This window comes from Phascolarctos cinereus, unplaced genomic scaffold, assembly GCF_003287225.1.
Source record: "Phascolarctos cinereus isolate Bilbo 61053 unplaced genomic scaffold, phaCin_HiC Scaffold_3;HRSCAF=262, whole genome shotgun sequence".
In the NCBI taxonomy this organism is placed as follows: domain Eukaryota; kingdom Metazoa; phylum Chordata; class Mammalia; order Diprotodontia; family Phascolarctidae; genus Phascolarctos; species Phascolarctos cinereus.
This window is the reverse complement of record NW_027555736.1, coordinates 243,996,319-244,017,263: the sequence shown is the minus strand read 5'-3', so window position 1 is coordinate 244,017,263 and position 20,945 is coordinate 243,996,319. Positions and strand designations below refer to the sequence as shown.

At 38.7% G+C, this 20,945-nt stretch overlaps 1 protein-coding gene across 1 annotated transcript in view; it reads right to left on the bottom strand.

Moving 5' to 3' along the window:
- SYNE2 (spectrin repeat containing nuclear envelope protein 2) overlaps positions 1-20,945 on the bottom strand; it is a 352,560-nt gene that overhangs the window by 29,477 nt on the left and 302,138 nt on the right. Inside the window, 3 exon segments of the mRNA XM_020986547.2 lie at positions 722-884; positions 15,524-15,690; positions 17,919-18,077. Of these exon segments, the coding sequence (XP_020842206.1) occupies positions 722-884; positions 15,524-15,690; positions 17,919-18,077 (489 nt within the window).

Sequence of the window (20,945 nt, the reverse complement as noted above, 5' to 3'; positions counted from 1 at the left end):
CTGGGTTCAAATGTCAGCTCTCTCATTTGCTACCTGTTTAACCTTGGGTAAATCATTTAACTTCACTTGGCGTCAGTTTTGCTTTCTTTACAAGAACGAGATCACCTCCAAGTTCCCTTTTAGTTCTAAATCTATAATCCCATAGGAATGATCTCGGGCACTATTTGGATGTGAGATGGGGGATGGGGGATGTACATTTGTGAAGAGAGTCAGTCAGGAGCACAACAGACCAGAAGGGTTTTTCAAGCTATATGTAACATTGGCTTAAAGAAATGTATAACAACTAACAGTCCTTAATGGCTAATGGTCTAAACCTGTTTCCAGCCATTTCTATCACAGTCAATTAATAAACACACCTGAGAATGTGTCTAAAGGCCAAAGGAAGCTTTGTTAGAAGAAAAAAAGAGACTCCTTTGATTCAAAGGCTTCCACATTGATCATGTCCCTAAATTCTCTCACCTATTCCAAAAATCAAGTTCTGTATTTTACAGAATGCAGTTCTGCGTTTCAACAGAAAAGACTGTGGATGAGAGAAACTTGTACCCCCAGTAAATGGAGTGCTTTATACATTTATGAGCACAGTACTAAGTTTTCTCTGAAAAGAAACCAGCATATGATATATGAACATTCTGAAAGTTGTAAAGAAATAAATAATTTGAAACAAATTTTTTAAAAGTTAGAATGAACTACATTCTAAAACATTAATTTTCAGTTTTCCCACCTGCTGTTCGGCAAGTCTCTTCTGGATTTCTTGATCATCACAGATGTCATAAACGACAGGTTTAGAAAGCTCGGACTCAATTCGAGCCAACCAGCTTCGAAGGTTGCTCATATTTTTGTCTAACTGCTGTATAAAAGCAAAGGTCTCCTTCAGCTTCTTCACCCTGAATATATTTGCAGGAGAAAAAAAAATGTGTGACATGAGGAAAAAGCCCCAACATTTAGTGATGCAGGGAACACGCCAGCCAAGGCTTTGGAGGTTAAAAGGAGTGAGTCTTAACGGTCAATTGGTTCAATGGTGCTGGATGAAGTAACGAGGAACTGAGTGTCAAACAGTCACTTCAATAGCTGCAAGAACAGTCCACTGGACAAGAGATCTGATAAACAATTTGGATGTTAAAATTCTAATAGATTACTTGGTTTCCTAATGGACACAAACTTACAAATAACTGTAAAGTCCTATGATTCACAGAGAGGGGCCATTTAGGATGGGGTGGCCATGGAAACCCTAAAGAAGAAATGAGATGCCACCATCCTCAACTTCTTTTTTTTCCAACCTTCTCTTTTTTTTTTGTTTTTTGGTTTTAGGCAGTTGGGATTAAGTGACTTGCCCAGGGTCACACAGCTAGTAAGTGTCAAGTGTTTGGTCTGAGGCCAGATTTGAACTCAGGTCCTCCTGACTTCAGGGCCGGTACTCTATCCACTGCACCACCTAGCTGCCCCTCCAACCTTTTCTAAGGAGCCTACTTACCACCCCAGATTTTTGCTCACCACCTCTCATCCCCAACTGTTGATCTAGCTGTATGCGCGCTTAAGCAACCTTCGTTGATGTGGCATTTATTGAAACACCAGAAGTGGCCTGGGGAATAATGTGCTCCCTTGGAAGGATCTGACCCACTCATTCTCTCTTCTTCTGAGTGAAGAATCTCTAAACAGCAAAACATTTGGCACCGACAGTTTGAGTTTGATGGCACCGAGTACCCTGCACCTGCTGAAGCATCCTGCATCTACATTAGCCAGAAGAGCAAACAGCATTCACAAGCCAAGCATAATGTGGACTTCTACGCCACCTATCTATTTCTTATCCCACTGGGCACAGTTCAGCTGGTGGAAGACTAAACAACTATGTTTGATTTAGCATATTCTGTGAGGACATTAGTGTATCTTAATTCATTTTCCATAGAAATGAATAACTGATGAGAGAGGGAAAAATAATTTAATTTACCAGCGAATGGGTTCCAAATTATCTTCAATAAAATGCTTTCATGAAATGCCCTACCATAGTTGCATGTTTAGAATGGAAGAAGAAAGGACCATCTTAGAGACCTGGGAATTTCAGATCACCAAATCCCCTGATTTCATGATTTGTGTAGCATAGTGCTGCCTGCTTACATTACTGTTGTAAAGAAAAAACAAATCAATGACTAGGGGCTCTTAAAAAAAAAAAGGCGTTCATTTAGGTTTCTAGTCCTTTCTTCAAGGAAAAAAAAACCCACTATCATATCATGTGATTGATATCCAATCTCTCTTTTGTAGTTTAAAAGGAATTCCAAGGCACAGAGTTAAAAGCACAAGAACTGACTGGACTGAAAATTGAGAGATTTGGCTCTAACATTAACTAATAGTTTAACATCAGACAAGTTGCTTTACTTCTCTGCACCTCAGTTTCCTCCTCTGTAAAATGAGGGGGATTGGATTTTTCTCTTATATCTCTTCCAGCTCTTAAGATTTTCGGGCAACTAGAAGGCACAGTGAGCAGAATGCTAGGCCTGGAGTCAAGAAGACCTGAGTTCAAATTTGATCTTGGGACACTTACTAGCTGTATGACTCTGGGCAAGTCAGTTAACCTCTGTTTGCCTTAGTTTTCTCATCTGTAAAATGGGGATAATAATAGTATCTACCTCCAGGAATTGTTGTGCAGACCAAATCAAATTCTAATTGTAAAGTGTTTATTTAGTACAGTTCCTGGCACATAATGAAGTTCAATAAAACTGTAAGCTTTCTGCTCTCTCTCTCTCTCTCTCTCTCTCTCTCTCTCTCTCTCTCTCTTTTTCTTTCTTTCTTTCTTTCTTTTTCTGATACCAGGGGGCAGAGCCAAGATGGCCAAGTAATAGAAGTATAACAAGCTTCCCTGAAGTAGCACACCCACCACACCAAAAACAAAAATCCAACTCCTCTTAACAAATCTAGAAAGTGCATAAGACTAAATGCTGCTGGAGAAATCCAAGATTAAATAAATCACAGTGAGAGATTTTTCCACCACTGGTCAGCCTAGAGAAACAGAGAGGTCTGTGGACACTGTGCATAAGGGCTGGCCAGAAGTGTGCTGTGGAAGAGCACTCTAGCTCAGCGAGAAGCTGTGCACCCAGGCAAAAGGAGATCTCAGCCCCAGAAGAGGGCATTGTGACCTCATGCAGGGTAAAGGAAGCAATCCAGATCAGAAATTGACAAAGCGTAGACAACGATCAGACTTTGCCCTGGATCAGACCACTTTGGGAGCTGATAGTTTGCAGATCCCCAAGCTGAGCTGTCCCTTTGAGCCGTTTCCCCAAGAAAGCAACAAAAGATTAACCCTGACATTCCCTCCAGAAGTATGCAAAGCCTGGCCCTAACATCAAGTACAAGGTTAGGAAGTAGGCTGGAAAATGACAAACAGATTAAGAATCCCAATGCAAAAAGCTATTATTACATTCAAGATATGAACCCTGAAGAAGAGAAGAATTCCAAAAATATCTACAGGCAAAATCTCAAAGAAAAACATAGCTAGGGCACAAATTCAACTAGAATTCCTGGGAGAGAGGAAACAAAAATTAATGAGTTAAAAATTTTATTTAAATGAAATGAGAACATTAGAAGAAAAAACTGGAAGAGAAATGAGAGCTATGGAAGGAAGAATTGGAAAGGTAGTTAATAACTTGGCATAGGAGGTACAAAACTTTGCCTAAGCAGAGTGGTCCAAATAGAAGCCAAAGACTCAAGTACACAATAAGTAATATTAAAACAAAATCAAAAGCCTGAAAAAAAAATAGAAGAAAATGTAAGGTGTCTTAATGTAAGGTATCAGCAAAAACTACTGGCCTTGAAGACAGATTAAGGAGAGAAACTTAGACATCCTGAAAATCATGACCCAAAAAAGAGCTTCAAAATGTCAAGAAATCATAAGACAGCTGCCCGGATTTCTTTGAAAGAGGGCAAAGTAGAAATAGAAAAAAAATCTTCTAATCACTTCCTCAAAGAAACTCCAGAATAAAATCTTCCAGGAACATCTTAGCCAAAATTCAGAGCTTCCATGTCAAAGAAAAAGTACTCCAAGCAGCCAGAAAGAATTCAAGTAGTGAGAAGCCACAGTCAGATTTAGCCTGACACACTACTTAGCAGCCACCACTATAAAGAAGCAAGACTGGAGCTCAACAAAAACTTTGAGGTTTTTCAGGAGTTAATAGAAACATTAAAAGGTAAATAAGAATAATCAATCATAAGGAACCAAACAAGGCTACTGCAATAGATAGAATGTGAACTTATGTTCTAATATGGGGAAAGGATACATGTGTCTCCTCTGACCCTGTCATGATTAGGGTTCACAGAGGGGATCTAACTAGACAGAAGGCCTGGGAGTAGCTCTTAAAAGACCTTAAAAGAAGAATGGAAAAGAGAGAGGAAGATGAATATATGAGGGGGGAAGAGAAAGAAAGATTAAGGACAATTATCCTACATACTGCAAGTGTGCAAGTAGAAGTCTGTACAAACAAGGAGGAATGTGGGGGGAGAATAGCTGACAAATCTCACTCTCATAAACTGGTCAAAGGGGAAAATACACACAGAATGTATACAGAAATACATTTCACTCAACAGGAAAACAGGAGGAAAAAGAAAGAGGGTAAAGCAGGTCTTGGAGGGTAGGTTATGGAAGGGATTAGTCCTAACTATGCAAATTCTAATCAAGGTTGTTAAAAACTATTTACAACTCTTTTTGAGGTGGCAAAAATGGGCATCTGAGAGGGTGTCCATCAGTTGGGGAATGGCTGAATAAGTTAGGGTACAGAAATGAAATGGAATACTATTATGCTGTATAAAATGATGAAGCGGATGGTGTCAGAGAAACCTGGGAAGATTTACATGAACTGATGCAGAATGAAGTAAAGAGAACTAGAAGAATAATTTATGCAATGATAATATGATAAAGACAAACAACTGTGAAAGACTTAGGAACTCTGCTCAGTGTAATGACCAACCATAACTCCAGAAGATTAATGATGAAAAACTATCTACCTCCTGATAGAGAAGTGAAATCCTCAGAGTGCAGAAACTCACTTCTCTCTCTCTCTCTCTCTCTCTCTTTTTTTCTATCACTCACTCACACACACACACACACACACACACACACACACACGAATGTACAATTTTTCTCTTTTAGACATAGCCTTTGCAGAAGTCTGTTTTGCGGGGAGTGGAGTGGAAGAGAGAGAAGGTAGATTTTTGTGCATTAAAAATGTAATTTAATTTTTAAAAAAGATTCTATGATTCCTAGGTAGTCCTTTTAATGTCAGTTTCCTGTCTCACACTATGGAGAGGTAATTATCTTCAAAACCACACTGGAATTTTTGAAAATTAAAAGTGCTCCACGGAGAATTCTGGATCCAGCCCTGGAAACAAATCTGGACCTAAAAGTGGGCCCAGCTCATCCCAAATGCTTTACTGTGACTTTATTGTAACCAGAGAGAATACCAGGCTAACTCCAGCTGCCTGGTGTGAACTGCATTGTGGAACATGTAGTCTTTAGACAAACAACACATAGCAGCTGCTATCCTGGAAGGAGGGGTGGCCAGTAAAGAATCCACAGCTTGAGCACAGAAGGAAAAGAAAAGCAAAGTCTGTCCGTGCACCTCCCCCCCCCCAGATCCTACACAGCTGCCCCCTCTACTCCTTCCTTTGGCTATTTAACCCAACGTTCATTCACAAGAACTCGAGAGCCTTTGTCATTGTAATGAGGAAGGACAGAATGAAAAAGTGAAACGAGAAAGAAAACAATGAAGGCAACAAAAGAGTCTACGTGCCCAAAGGAACAAGCCACACATGCTGTGCGGAGTGGCAAGCGCAGCTATAAAAACTCGAGAGCTCAGAAGGGGTTGAGCTGAGAACCCAGGTGGTCAGGTATGCTGCACGCACCCTGGGGGGAGACACAAGGGTGTGAGAGCCATTTATTTGACCCTGGAGCACTACAGGGAGGCTGGCAGAAAGCCTGGGGCATTCGGGGGGGTTTTTTTTTGTGTTTGAAGGAAGGGTGAGTATAAAACTTGGCAAGAAAGCTCGGATTACAAAGTTTACAAAGATGGTGATTCAGCTTACTTTCTGGTTTTGTGCCCTGGCTCTACTCAACTTTTGATAAAAAAGGGTACTCAAGATTTTTGACATGACAGGGCTCAGTCATTTTGAATATATCAGTCACATTGATGACAAAAGGCCTGCAAATGGTCAATGTCTTGAAAAAAGAAGAAAGCTACAGAATTCCTATAAACACTGTTGATAACATCAGGTTTACAGGAAAAGAAAAAAAATGTTGAAGTGCAAGAATACTACATTCAGAAGGAAAAAATGGAAGTTCCAATCTTACTTCTGCTGGATTAAATGACCTTGAATCACAGAATTTGAGTTGGTGGGAATATCAGTAGCTGTCTGGTAGAACATCCAGTAAGTTACTTACTACTTACTTAACCCAATTAGGCCTCAGTTTCCTCATTTGTAAAATGAAGATTTTGGACTAGTTGACCTGCAAGGTCCCTTGCATTTCTAAATTCTCTGCTCTTATAAATCCCATTACCAGACCTCATTGGATTAAACTGCTCACACCATACTGATTACTTCAAAAAGCAAATATCCCATCTCTACATAAAGACCACAGACTCTGAGTGGGAAAGGACCTCAGAGGTAATCCACTCTAGTTCCCCCCTGACTAAGAATCCCTTTTATAACACCCATGGAGTGACCCAGCCTCCACTTTAAGACGTTCTGCAAGAAAAGGGAGAGAACCTTCTCTCATGAGAGAACCCGTCTCTCACATCTGGACAAGGTACAGTAACTTAGCAAATGATACATCAAAAATTAACAATATGTTCTAAATATTTCTCCTCAAAATATTACAATTAGCTTCAGAACCATCAAAAGTGTTACTCTAAGCCTTTACTGATTTTGTAACAATATTCTACCCAATCTTTCAAATCTGATTACTGTATTTTTACATAGGTCAACTGGATATTTCCTTAATTTTTCTATTGAAAAATAAAATAAGGCTAAGTTCTGGTAACACCGAAACCTCTTTAGAAATTAAAACAATGACACCAAGATGCAAACCCATATTATATCTACCATTTAAGGAGATACATAGGACTGTCAAATCTCTGCACTCGTTTAACCAGTAGTCAGTAAATCACATTTTAAAAGTAAAAAATACAAATGTTTATCTGCATCAATTTGCAACCGTATAAGTTACAGGAGAATCCCAAACTTTGGTATGCAAAAGAAAAAGGCAGACTCAGGATAAACAACTTATTTTCCATCACAAATGGAATGAAGTAGGTGACCTGATGGAAACTCCAAGAGCATTTTGTCAAAGCTGAACAAAATATAAAGAAAGCTCACTCAGAGTCAGCCATAGAGTATGAAGCTCATTTGCTGAAGGTCAGGGCCAAAGGCACACCAACATCGCCATATGTAGAAATTAAGCTAGGTCTGTTGAACAAAGGCTTTTTTTTCCCCTTTTAATTTCAACCAGCTGAATTACCAGAACACCCTTCTTTTTCTCTTTCCCTCTAGAAAATATCAACATCTTTCTCAAAGACAAAAATCTTGCAAAATCATGAGTGATGTTTCTTTAATCAATCAAGTATTTATTAAGCATTTACTATGTGCCAGCTACCTTAATGTGTAGCATTAAATACTACCAGTTACCTTAATTTCAAAACTAAAAATGTACTTTAAAAATATTTAAAATCTATGCAAATGTGCATCTGATAAATTTATTGTTTAGTCTTTTTCTCTGCAAGTTAAAGGTTTTAAACCTATGTTATAAAATCCTTGGTCAGCAAATTAATCATAAAATTACTGAGAATTAACAGTATTATTGAAAGATGCCTAATTTAAGAGTATGGGTTCAATGTTAATTTTTGGTTGAAATAATTCAATCTCAATCCTGCAGGAAGCTACTAGTTACCAAAAAGAACACAACTCATTTTGTATCACGATTACTTCCTAAGAAAGAAATGAGCTCTCATATTAAGACATTTATTTACCCCAGAAGCTTGAAACCTGCCCCTGTTTTGTGACATTGGCATCACTATTACGGGAAGTTAGAGGCCTCACAACAGTGTTTATGCAGTAGCATAAGGTCTTCCATTCAGCTTCATCTATTCTCACCACTTGTCAAAGGCAGACCCCGTAGCCACACGCCAGCCACACACGCGCACAGACACAGAGACAGTCAGTGCAGTGCCCATCCCCCTTCCGTTCTCCCCACCCTCCCCCCCCCAAATGCCGAACACACTTCCAGTGCCGGACTCCTGAGCTGGTAATTCCTATTCAGTGTCCCCAAACATGCCACGGTCATACACAGATGGAGCGGGTGATTGAAATAGCACTTACTATTTATGAGAAAAAAAAATCATTCCGCAGGTCATAATGGAAAAGCTCCTTGTTAATGCCTGTATATCCATCCACCTCACTTAGGGAAGAGGAAACCCCTCCTCCCCCAGCGTCCTATTTATCCACTGCTCTCAGCATCTTCCATAGAAGCAAAAATCTCTGCGGTCTTCCTGAATGCTCCTTAATAAGGAACCGATGAGCCCATACAAGTACAGAGTGACAGTCACAGGGAAAGAAGGAAATCTTGTTCTCCATTTAACTGTAATTTTTAATTTCAGCTTTTTCCCCTTCTAATATACAAGTATCCCAAGCTATTTCTCTTGCACACAGCCTTTGTTCTGGCGCTAGAGATTGCAAAGCTGAGGACACAGTACTATCTCAAGGGTGGCAGCAAATGGGTTATTTATGAGGTACTCTGAACTGAGCCAAGCTGCAAAGAAAAACAAAATTGAAATTTGGGGCATGTGAAGAAAGACTTCCTCATAGCAAAACTAACGGATCAAATTAAAAAATGCCAGAGGACACTTGTTTTAAAATTCAAATTTCAAAGCAAATTTCAAAATTTAAAAATACTGAAACCAGTAAAAAAAAAAAAGTAATAATTGAATATGCCTTTCTCTCACATTTCCCCCCTCAAGAGAAAATTATGGGGTGTATACACAGGCTTTGATGTTATTCTTTATCAGAGCAAAACGATTATAGGATTTATAGCTAGATGGGAAGGATTCAAATCCTGGCTCTACCTCTTGCTGCCTATGCTGGGCTACAGCCTCCTCATCTATCAAATGAGGAGATTACCTGTGATGGCCTCTAAGATCCCTTTATAGGATTAGTGATTTTAGAGCTGGGAGAACAAATTGTTCTTATTCACCCGTTCTGCCAGGGAAAGGCTTTACATGCTTGGGGTAGACATCCCCCTAACTCACCAACAGGTTTGAGGCCTATCTGTTACCCTCAACCTGGTTTAGCCCCTCTGCCAAAATGGTTTACCAGGGTGTGGTTGCCACACATGCTATCACTTCTTGGAGCTACAGGGGAGAGGTAGGAGAAGGTGGACCCCAAAGGTAGTAAGCAGCCCTGACAAGGGCTCAGCGAGCCCACACACCGGAGGTACTCGTCCTCTCTGACCACTCCGTACACACCTTCCCTGAACACTCCATACACACCTTACACAGGTAAGTAAGCAAGTGACAGAAGCAGGATTTGAATCCAGTCTCTCTGACTCAAAAATACAACATGCTTTTCCCTTTATACTACACTCTACTTTCCCTACTATACTTGCTTCTTACTAGCAGCTAGAACAGCTCTCTCCACCCAACATTCTGTTTATTCTCTCTTTCTGAAGAGAGAAAATTCTCATCTTCTCCAAAGGAAGAAATTTTTGAAATGTGTGTGGCATAGTAGATGATGCAAAGAACCTGGTTCAAATCCTGGCTCTGTCTGTTGTACATAAGCCTCAGTCAATGTAGGCTGTAACAAAAACATCTGAATCAAATCTCTCTTTTGTAAGCTTGCTTAAGCACAAAGAGAAGTCATCATTTTAAGGCACCAATTGGGTTTTTTTGAGAGCAGTTAAAAATAAAAGATCCCAGAACTTTGACACCATAATATCATTGGACCGAAGAGGAACAGGAGAAGAGATGATGGTATGAATGACGTTTGCTCAAACCTAGAAAGCTTTGATCTGGCTACATAAATCACACCATAGGACTTTGTTTTTAAGACTGACTTATCGAAAAGGTTTTTTTTTAAATTTAAACTTCCTTTTCCTTGGTCTTGCAAAGTTATAGTTTAAATGTGTAGTTAATATTTTTTTGAAAATAGATGTGGTAGCTAAAAGAATGAGCATATAGAAGGGGAAAAGAGTATTTCTTTAAATAAAAAAAGGTTATACCTAAAATGTTGAAAAAGTTGGAGAGGCGGTGTGATGTAATGGATAAGGAGGTAGCTTGTGAGTCAGAAGGACGTGGATTCAAGGCTTACCCCCAACACATACTGACTGTGTAATCCTGAGGAAAGCACCTACCCTGTTAGTGCTATGGGCAAATTCTTAAAATTCATCCATCTAGAGCTGTGGGGGAATCTCATGGGTCATCTAGTTGAGCTGTTTCATTTTGCAGCTGAGGAAACCAAGACCTTAAAACTGAGGTTAAGTGATTTGCTTGAGGTCACTCTTAAGTATAAGGTACAAAAGTGGGAGTTGAACCCAGGTTGTCTGCCTCTACAGCGAGTATCTTTTCCAGCAGGTTTTCCTTCTCTAATGACTACAAATAGCCTAACAGTTGCTGATCTGCATTCGAAGAAGGGTGATGTGACCTTGGGTAAGTCATTTCATCTTCTCTGGGTCTCTGATTTCTTATCTACAAAATGAGGGGGTTTGGACTAAATGGACTGGTGCAGGGGCCACTTCCAGTTCTAAATCTATGATCTGTGATAAGGCATTTTTTCCTTACTGAGAGTTACACAGATCAGTGAAATCACATGACCATCAAAACCAACAAAAACTGAAACCAAACAAAAAGAAGAAAAAAAACTAGTAAGTTTCTCATAAAACTTGATGAACTGCCAGACTGACAGAGCTGGGGAAAAAAGCCCCAAACAAACAACTCCCCCTGATAATTTAGTTGTCTCTTTCTCCTATACTTGTCTTAAATTGATTTTCCAAAGGTATTACCTCTGAAATGATGTGAACAGGAAAGAAAAAACAAAACTTCCCTTATTTAATTTTCATTTAATATTTATAATCAAATAAGCTCAGCAGTAATTACGGTATTTATGACTGATCACCAATTTTGAAAAATATTGTGCGTTTTAAAGAAGAATAACTGAAACTCACCCTACAAGTCCCTTAGGGATCTTAGACAATAGACATATGGAAAGGTCCCTCTCACATAGACATTTTTGTAAAAATGTAGTTGGTAGGCAAGCACATGTAGACCTGAGAGAGCTGCTGAAAAGCTTCAGAAATGTGAATTCTAGCCCAAACCCCAGACTTTAATATGTCATATTATTAACCTCAATACCAGTCTTATTAAATTAATCTTTGCTGTTCAGTTATGTCCAATTCTTCACGACCTCATTTGGGCTTTTCTTGGCGGACATACTGGAGTAATTTGCCATTTCCTTCTCCAATGCATTTTATAGATGAGGAAACTGAGGCAAATGGGGTTTAAGTGACTTCCCAAGAGTCATACGTCTAGTAAGTGTCTGAGGCCAGATTTGAACTCAGGAAGATGAGTCTTCCTGACGCTAGGCAGGGCACTCTATCCACAGGGCCACCTGGCAGCCTATTGTATAAATTATATTAATTAATAATTAGTAATATATTAATGTATTCTTTAAAAATTATTAATTCCTAAGATATATTCCATCTTAGCGTTTAATTAAAGCAGAATATTTTAAAAAATAAAGCTCCAAAATGGAGGTTGGGAGTTAACAAACGAGGGATAGTCTACAATCTGGGTTTGTTCTTTAACTTCCTCCTTCTTCCTCCAGACTCTGTCCTTCTAAACCTCAAGTTCTCTTTCTAGTACACTATGCTGTCTCTCATGCTTGATAATAATGAGCTGGTATAATACTGATATGCTGAAATCCATAAATAAACTCAATCCCTTATTTTTAGACAATAGTTTTAAAACTTATCCTCCCTTAAGAACAAAAAACCTTTTGACAGAATGAGTCAAACAATCACACACTCTCCTCCTCCTTTCATGTCTCTTATCCACCCATGAGTAATGAAGGCAGGGCCAGAGAAAAGAGAGATCCTAGCATCATCGATTTACAGCTAGAAGGGTTGCCTAATCCAACTCCTTCACTTTTCAGATGAGGAAATAGGGAAAATGTGATTTGCCATAGATCACATTGATAGAAAATACAAGAGGCACTATTTGAACACAGGACCTGTGACTCTAGGGCCAGGGCTCTTTTCATGGTATCATATAGCCTCCTGCACGCAAAGAACCTGGTTAGTCAATATGCTGAACGAGCCTCAAATAAATAAAAATTGGCCATAATATTTAGAATTTGAATCTGTAACTGACAGATCTAAAACTTATTTCATTAAAGATGGGTTTTTTTAACCTTGTATAAACTTCAACAAACATATGCATAAGTTCATCTTTTTTGAAAACTGACATACTCTTGGTGTCAAATATCCATGAGGCACACTGCATATTTATATAGTGTGACAACCCATAGATCACGTGTCATTTGTTCAACACTGCAAGTTATCCTTAGATCCAAAGAAAAGTCCCCAATCAACACAATTTGAGGGGAAATACAAATTAAACACGTGGATCATTTCACAGACTCACACTCTTGGGTCAGCAAGGCTTTAGAGATCATCTGTTCTAACCCATTCCTCAACAAGAATCCCTACTCTAACGTATCCTATTGATGTTCAAAGACCCCAGCAAGGGGGAACTCATTACCTCCTGAGGCAGCCGCTTCTACTTTTGGAGATAGAATTGTTAGTCATTTTTTGCTTAAATCAAGCCTAAATATTCCCCTCTTGAAACTACTGTTCCTAGGTCTGCCCACTGGGGTCCAGAGTCCAATCTCTCTGCCATTTGAGGGTCTTCACATACTTGAAGTCCACTGTCACGTTTTGTCCAATAGCTTATTTTGTCTGGGCTTAACATCTCTAGTTCCTCCAACCAATCCTCATATCAGTGGCATGAGCTTAAGGCCCTTCATGCTCAGTTGCCATCTTCTAGGCATTCTCCCAATATATCAATGTACTTTAAAAGATGTGTTATGCCCAAATGAAGAAAAACATTGCAGATGTGCTGTGATGAGGGCAAAAGGCAGGACAAATATTCCCTTCTCTAGTCTGAACTCTAGTTCTCTCTAATGTTGCCTTAAATTGCATTTACTTTCCAACATATTCTTGAGCTTCTGGTCTGTATTATATTTTGTTTTTTCCTTCAGAACTGCTGTTTAGCCATATTTCCTTTATCTTGTACTTGTGAAATTGATTTTTTTTAACCCAAGTATAAAGCTTTATATTTATCCCCATTTCACTGATTCTTGCTTTGTTTTTGTCTTTGTATTGCCAGCACTTGGCACGGTGCCTGGCACAAAGCTGCTGCTGCATAAATGTCTGTTAATGGATCCTTAGTAAATTTAATTTCCTCTCCTCTGCCCCTGCCACAAACCTGGTACAGGCCCTCATCATCTGATGACTGTTCTTTTTCACTGACTTGATGGTGGATCTGCCTTCCTCAAGTCTTTCCCCACTCCAGTCCATTTGCCAGTCAGCTGCCCAAGAGATCTTCCTAAAGAAAAATAGGTCTGTCCATGTCACTCCCATAGCCAAACTTCACTGCTTCCTTCTCACATACAGGATCAAATACAAAATCCTGTTTGGATTCAAAGCTTTCATAACCCTAGCCCCCTCATGTACTCTTTGATCCAGTGACATTGGCCTCTTTCCTGTTCCACAAACAAGACACTCCACCTCTTAGCTCCAGGCACTTTCTCTGGATGTCCCCCCATGCATGGAATGCCTTCCACCTCTCTACCTCCTCATTTCCTTCAAGTCCCAATTAAAATCCTACCATCTACAAGAAGAGTTTCACAATCCTTCATAATTCTAGTGCATTTCCTCTGTTATTTTCTATTTTTCCTGTACATAGCTTCCTTATACATGTTTACTAGTTGACTGTTCCCATTAGATTGTGAGCTACTTGAGGGCAGGGAATGTCTTTTGCCTTTCTTTGTATCCCCAGAGCTTACCACAGTGCCCAGCACACAGAAAGTGCTCAACAAATTATTACTGACTGACTAATCATATGAGATTCAGATGAACATTAACAGTTCCTGCAAACTATTTGTAGTACTCCTGTCACTAGGTTATTTTAAAGATCAAATGAGATAATACGTGGGCTTTAAAGTATTGAATGTCAGTTATTATCCTTATCAATATTGCCCTTGATTTACCAGCCTACAAGCTCTATCAAAAAAGCAATCAATCATTTTAGCCTGGTGTGACTCAAAAGAAGCTATTCTAATTCTTTGTGATGACTGCTTATTTTTTGAAAAATTTATTAACTATTCCTTTAATACTGCATTCTAGAATTTTGCCAGCAATTTAAATCAGGTTCACTGGCTAATAATGTACAAACTTTGTTCTCCTGCCTTTTTTGAATTATCTGGTCATTTTCTTATCTCTATTCCTACTTTGGGCAGCAAGGCAGCCTAGTGGATAGAGTGCCAGGCCTGGGGTCAGGAAGACCTGAGCAAGTATAAATCCAATTTTAGATACTTACTAGCTGTGTGACCCTGTGGCAAGACACTTAACCCTGTTTGCCTCAGTTTTCTCATCTATAAAATGAGATGGAGAAGGAAATGGCAAACCACTCCCAGTATCTTTGCCATGAAAACTCCAAATGAGGTCACAACCAGTTGGACACAACTGAAAACGACTGTACAACAACATTCCTGCTTTATCTTTCCTGTTCTCCAACATCTTTCAGAGATCACTGACAGTGGTTTAGTAATCACAGTTGGTAGTTCTTTCCCTAAGTGAAAGTGGCGTTTATCTGTGCCTAGTGACTTTAGCTCTCCAAGGGAAGCTAAGGGCTCTCTTACTATTGCCCTTCTCCTATTAGTTAACAATTCACTATGAGCCATTTTGTTCTGCTGATTCTAGTCCATCATCATTTCCTCCTCCTCCTCCTCCCTGTTGCCATCATCACTACTCCCACCAGCACTACATTTATATAGCCCTTTAAAGGTTTACAGATTTTTGCATGTTATCTCATTTGATCCATATTTTACAGATGAGGAAACTGAGGCACAGAAAGATTATGTGATTTGTCCAAAGCCACCCAGTCAGTTGTGTCTGAAGAACAGGTCTTCCTGACTCCATGTCCATCATTCCAAGCACTGTGCCACTTAATCGCCATTTCAAAAGCTGCTAAAATCCTCCCAGTACAACTGAACAGAGGGGCTTCTAGGCATGACGACTAATGGAAATTTTCTGTCATCCGTCACATACTTGTATTGTTACTGACAAACATGCAACAACACTTTACACTGATATAGCTCTTGAAAGTTTAGTTAAGATAGAAGAATTGAAAAATAGGAAGAGTACTGTTTTTCAGATGAAAATTTCTAGAAGAAAATCAGTTGTCAAAACCAGGAGCAGTTTTTGAGGTTTTCTTACCTTGATCCAATGACGTCAAAGAGATGTTGCCAGCGATCATTAATTTTGCTGAGCTTATCATCTATTTCAGCAACTCTGCTCTTATTGCTGGCTTTGATCAACTGATCGCCCATTTGCTTCAAATGGAGTTTATTTTCACTAAACAGGTTGATTTCTTCCATACAGTCCTGACAAAGACACCAAAGTAGCCCCTTGTATTAATATTGCAAAGTTATTTCCTTTCTCTTGAAGATAATAAAGGTGAAATAAAAGCTCCCCCCTTCACTTGATATGAGATCACAATCACTGATTCAATCATTTCATTTTTTTCTACCAAAGTATTTTGCATTGAAAAGCTGTACACAAATCTAATATTTAGACAAAATGGCAATATACACTGGTACGTTGTTTTAATTCATTAGGCTTCAGAGAGTTTGAAATTAAAGTAAAGGAGCATGAAATTTTGCTATTGCTATAATCAAATTTTGGGATTAGAAAACATAAGCCAAATTTTTGGACAGGATATTAACTCTTTGAGGGAAGCTCCTGCATCAGAAATGATCAGTGGAAATAAGACTCGACAGGATTCATTTCCATCTGCTTTACCACTATACCCTAAAGACCACGTCAGCCTTTCTATCAGACTTACTGCTAAAAACTCCCATATAGTCTGTCTCTCCCTGCTACAGGCGTTCTTAACCTGGGATCCATGGGTAGATTTCAGGGGTGTCTATGAATTTGGACAGGAAAAGCAATCTTTTTCTTTTCTTGATATTTAATTTTCACCAATCCTGAACTGAAATTTAGCATTTCTTTCTATTAGGAATGTAGGCCACAAAGTACTTTATTCATTAGCAGTATCTACAATTTTGTCACCAATAGAAATCAGATATATTCATATCACATTAAATTGTTGTATATCATAATATTCATGCTCATTACTGTTGATATTAGACCTTTATTTTAAATATATCTTGTTATTTGATGTGTTAACAAAGCACATACATTACTTGCTTTTTTAAGTGTTATCTGTATTCTAATATAATTGGTTTGCATTGTAATTATATTTTATGAATTAATCCTAATTAATATTAACTCTTAATTAATATCAAATATTAACAATCAATATTGAGTATTAATGATTAATAATTATATTAAATGATTAATATTAAAGATATTCTTGAAAGGGGTCCATAAATTGACAAAGGGGCCCATGACATAAAATACTTAAGAATGTACTAGAATGTGAGCTCCTTGATAAGGGTACTTGCCTTACTTTTCTCTTTATATCCTTAGATGTTAGCAAGGTGCTTTGTATCAAGTCAGTGCTTAATAAATTCTTTTTCATCCATTAATTCTTTCTTTACTTTTGTCTTTAAATCCCTAGTAGCTAGAAAAGTGCCTTGCTCATGGAAGGCACTTATTAAAGGCTTACTGAATTGACTACCAGATACAACCAAATCAAAATGTACATTTTAGCTAAATCAACTCAAAACCAACATCAGATATGATTGAAGGCTTTGACTGGGTGGCATTAAGCAGGAACGTAAACTCATCATTCCCAAGTTCAGGTGGTCTTTCACTTCTAATTCTAACCTTCCAGAACTGCACAAATGGCTCAAAACCATTTTATTAACTTGAATAATGCAATGCAATGCAATGAAAGGGCACTGAAATTGGAGATTCCAGCTTGAGCACTGGCTCTGCCTCTTACATATTTGTAACTGTATATATGTCACCTAACTTTCCTGGGCCTCGGCTTCCACATCTGCAAAAAGAGAGGAGTGCACTAGATGGCCTCTAAGGTCCTTTCCAACTTTAGATCTATGATCTTCAAATCCCAAGGGACTATTTTATCTCACGGATTCCTTGGCTTCAGACCATCTGCTACCAATTCAGACAAAGCTGACATGCCCCTGTAAATATGGCCCCTCTGGCCAAAATAAATAGATGATGCTAGTCTTTCCCAGTGAAATTATCTTCACCCAACCTAGCCGTCTCTCTAAAATTAAGGAAAATTTATTTCCCAGTTTTTGTTTAATCTACTGCCATCTAATTGAAAATGTATCTCTAGACTACAGCTTTATCTCTAGAAAACATTTCTGTTTAGCCTCCCAATTCAAAAGATGAAATGTTTTCTGATTCCTTTTGTCTTACCTTTCCATATTCCCTGTAATCTCCCCCAACCCTACCCCACAATGCTAGCGCCTTCTCTCCGAAACTGTCCCACATTTATACTGTCTGTCTCTTGTTTGTAAAAAGTTATTTGCATGTTCTTTCCCCCATTAGACATAGTGGCCTTAGCATAGTACCTGGTATATAGTAGGCACTTAATAAATGCTTGATTTTGCCTGGCCTTCAGAGATATTCTCCAAAAAGTTAAAATCCCATCACCCAAATTTGCTTCCTGGTTTACCTTCTGTAGTCTTTCAATCATTTCTTCAATACTAATGTCTGCCGTCTGTAGAACTTTGTTTTCCATCTGAACCAGCCATGCACATAAGTCTTTATTCTTTTCATTGAACACAATCCAGGAATTGAGTCTTTCCTCGATCTCTTGTTTACGCAATGAAACCTGAAGATGAAAACACGTTGTTGAGCAGCAAGTTCCTCGAAAGGAAACCAGATAACCAGCAACATTCAAAGAGAAGTTACTACCAAGAAAAGAAAGATGTCTACTTCTTGAAAAGATAGTTAGGCTAATATTCACTCAATGGTTTGTAAGACTTCCAGAGGATGAGATAACCATAAACACGTGAGCAACACCTACCACCAAAAAAAAATTATCACCGGAGACCTAAGACTCCGCATTTTCCCTTTCAAAACACCAGAAAATTAGGTTAATGATCTTTTTGAAAAATTTGGTGAAAGGCAATCCCTTAGAAATTGTTTGCAAATGAAACATAATTGACAAAGCATTCAGCTCAGTAAACAATTTGTATTTTCTTATTGTAAATTCAGTGGGGAAAGGGGGCAGCTACATGGGACAGTGGACACAGCACCTGGCCTGGAAGTCAGGAGGATCTGAGTTCAAATCCAGTTTCAGACACTTAATAGCTGTGTGCATTTGGACTAGTCACTTATCCCTGATGGCCTCCAAAACAAACAAATGAATGAATAAATACAGTCCCAGCAGATACTGAAAAGCTAATACTGTATATTAGGTATTAGCCAAATTCCCTTCCTTTTGTTGTCTTTTACACCTGCAACCTAAATAGGGACCCTCCTCTTTAGGTTATAAAGCCCATGCACCTACATGCCAATGGCCAGAGCTATTTGGTACTTTAACATCCAATCCAGATTTGTTATACAAAGATATCAGAAAAAGAGTAGATCAAATGATATACTGCACGTGTCCTCCTCACCTCAAATTCAATGAGACTAAAACTGAACTCCATCCCCTCCCCACCTAAACCTGCCCTCTCCCCTTTACATTGCTATTTGTTATCGAAACCTTTTGACCCCTCTTCTCCTTCACCTCCCGCATCTTTTATATCTTTTCCATCTTTCTCCTTCCAGTGGTCTTAAGAGTCTAGAGGTTTTAAGGTCCTTGAGGTCTTATTTCTCAAGCAATTATGCTAATGTTTACTTTAAGGTGTTCCCTCCTTAAAAAAAAAGAATCAGATGTTTTATTAAAAACTTAACACAGAATATCAATACAATTAATTCAGCTCAGTAACTATTTGCATTTAATTTCAACACAAAGCATTTGCTTCTTGTAGGGTCAAATTATATACTCCTAGTTCTTCTCTTTCCATTTGAATTGTTCCATAAAGATTTTTTTTTCCAGAATTTTTTTTGTCTTTCTTTAGACTTTTATTTTGAAAGGCTGTAATTTAGAGGAGGATTAGACTTCTTCTGTTTGGCACCAGAAATCAGAACCAAGGAGTTTCAAAGAGGCAAATCTAGGCTTGATGTGTGGAAAAACTTCCTAACAAATTTTTGTTGTTATACAGTGTCCGACTTCTTCATGACCCCATTTGGGGTTTTCTTGGCAAAGATCCTGGAGTGTTCTGCCATTTCCTTCTCCAGCTCATTTTACAGATGAGGAAACTGAGGCCAACAGGGTTAAGTGACTTGCCCATTCACACAGCTAGTAAGTGTCTGAGGCCAGATTTGAACTCAGGAAGACTGACTTCAGGCCCAACACTTTATCTACTGTTCCACTTAGCTGCCCCTTTGGTACTATGGGGTCCATGAAAAAACAAGACAATTCTTCTAAACTCAGAAAAGAAACAGAGAGCATAGTCCAAGAGGCTAAATTTTCAAATGAGTCTGTCATGTGCAGGAACTTAGTATTCAATTCAGTAAATATTTCAAAGGCCTAAGGAAGCTATAAAATAACTATTTACTCATTCATTAATCAATCGAAAACATTCACTAAACTCTTTTATGAGCTATGGTAGAGATATAAAGAAAGTGGGGGGGGGGGAGAAACAGTCCCAGCCTTCAGAAGCTCACTTAATATATATTTGTAATTCTGTAAGCTTATAGAATAGATAGAAGGTAGTGTCAGAGGGGAAGGAACTCGCAGCCAGGGAGACCAAGAAAGGATAGTATTTGAGCTGAGACTTGAAGGAATTTGGGGAAACCAAGAGGTGAGGAGGTGAAGCATGACAGTCAGTTCAAAGGTACAGAAAGAGTATACAGGAGATGGAGTGTCCTAAGTGAAGAACAGAAAGTAGGTCAGTGTTGCTGAATTATAGATGCACCAAGGGTAGCCAAGTGTAGGGAGACTGGAAACGTAGGAAGGGGCCTGGTTATAAAGAGCATGAATGCCAAACAGAGAACTTTTTATTCAATCCTATAATAGGGAATGGTAAGTTTATTCAGAGTGTGTGTGTGAGAGTGTGTGTGTGTGTGTGTATGTGTGTGTGTGGTGACATAATCAGAGCTGCACTTCAGAGGAACATCCCTTTGACAGTTGAGAGGAAGATGGATTGGAGAGATATTTGAGGCAGGACAGACCAATGAGGAGTCTATTGCAACCATAAGGGTGATATGGACCTAAACTGGAGCGGTGGGGGTGTGAGTGAAGAGTAGGGTTTTTATAATACCATGAAAGTAGAAAGGACAAGATCTGGCAGCAGATTTAGAGAGTGAAGCATCTAGGATTGCCCCAGGATTGTGAGTGGTGGGTATTGCCTTTGATAATAATGGGCAAGTTGAGAAGACAGAAGAGAATAGGGGGAAAGATAGTAAGTTCTGCTTTGGACATGTTGAGTGTGAGTTGTTCTAAGCAAATAAAGGCAGTTATAGTAACTTCTTAGGAATGTTAGTCTGAACAGAAAATTAAGGGGATGAAAAGCCACTTTCTAATCAGGGTAGTACTATGACACCAGAAGAATGGAAATTCCATTTCTATAAAACTAAAATAGTTATGCTTTCTAGATCCAAACTTAAAGAGATCAAATAAACCAATGTATTTATGATCAAAGAATGA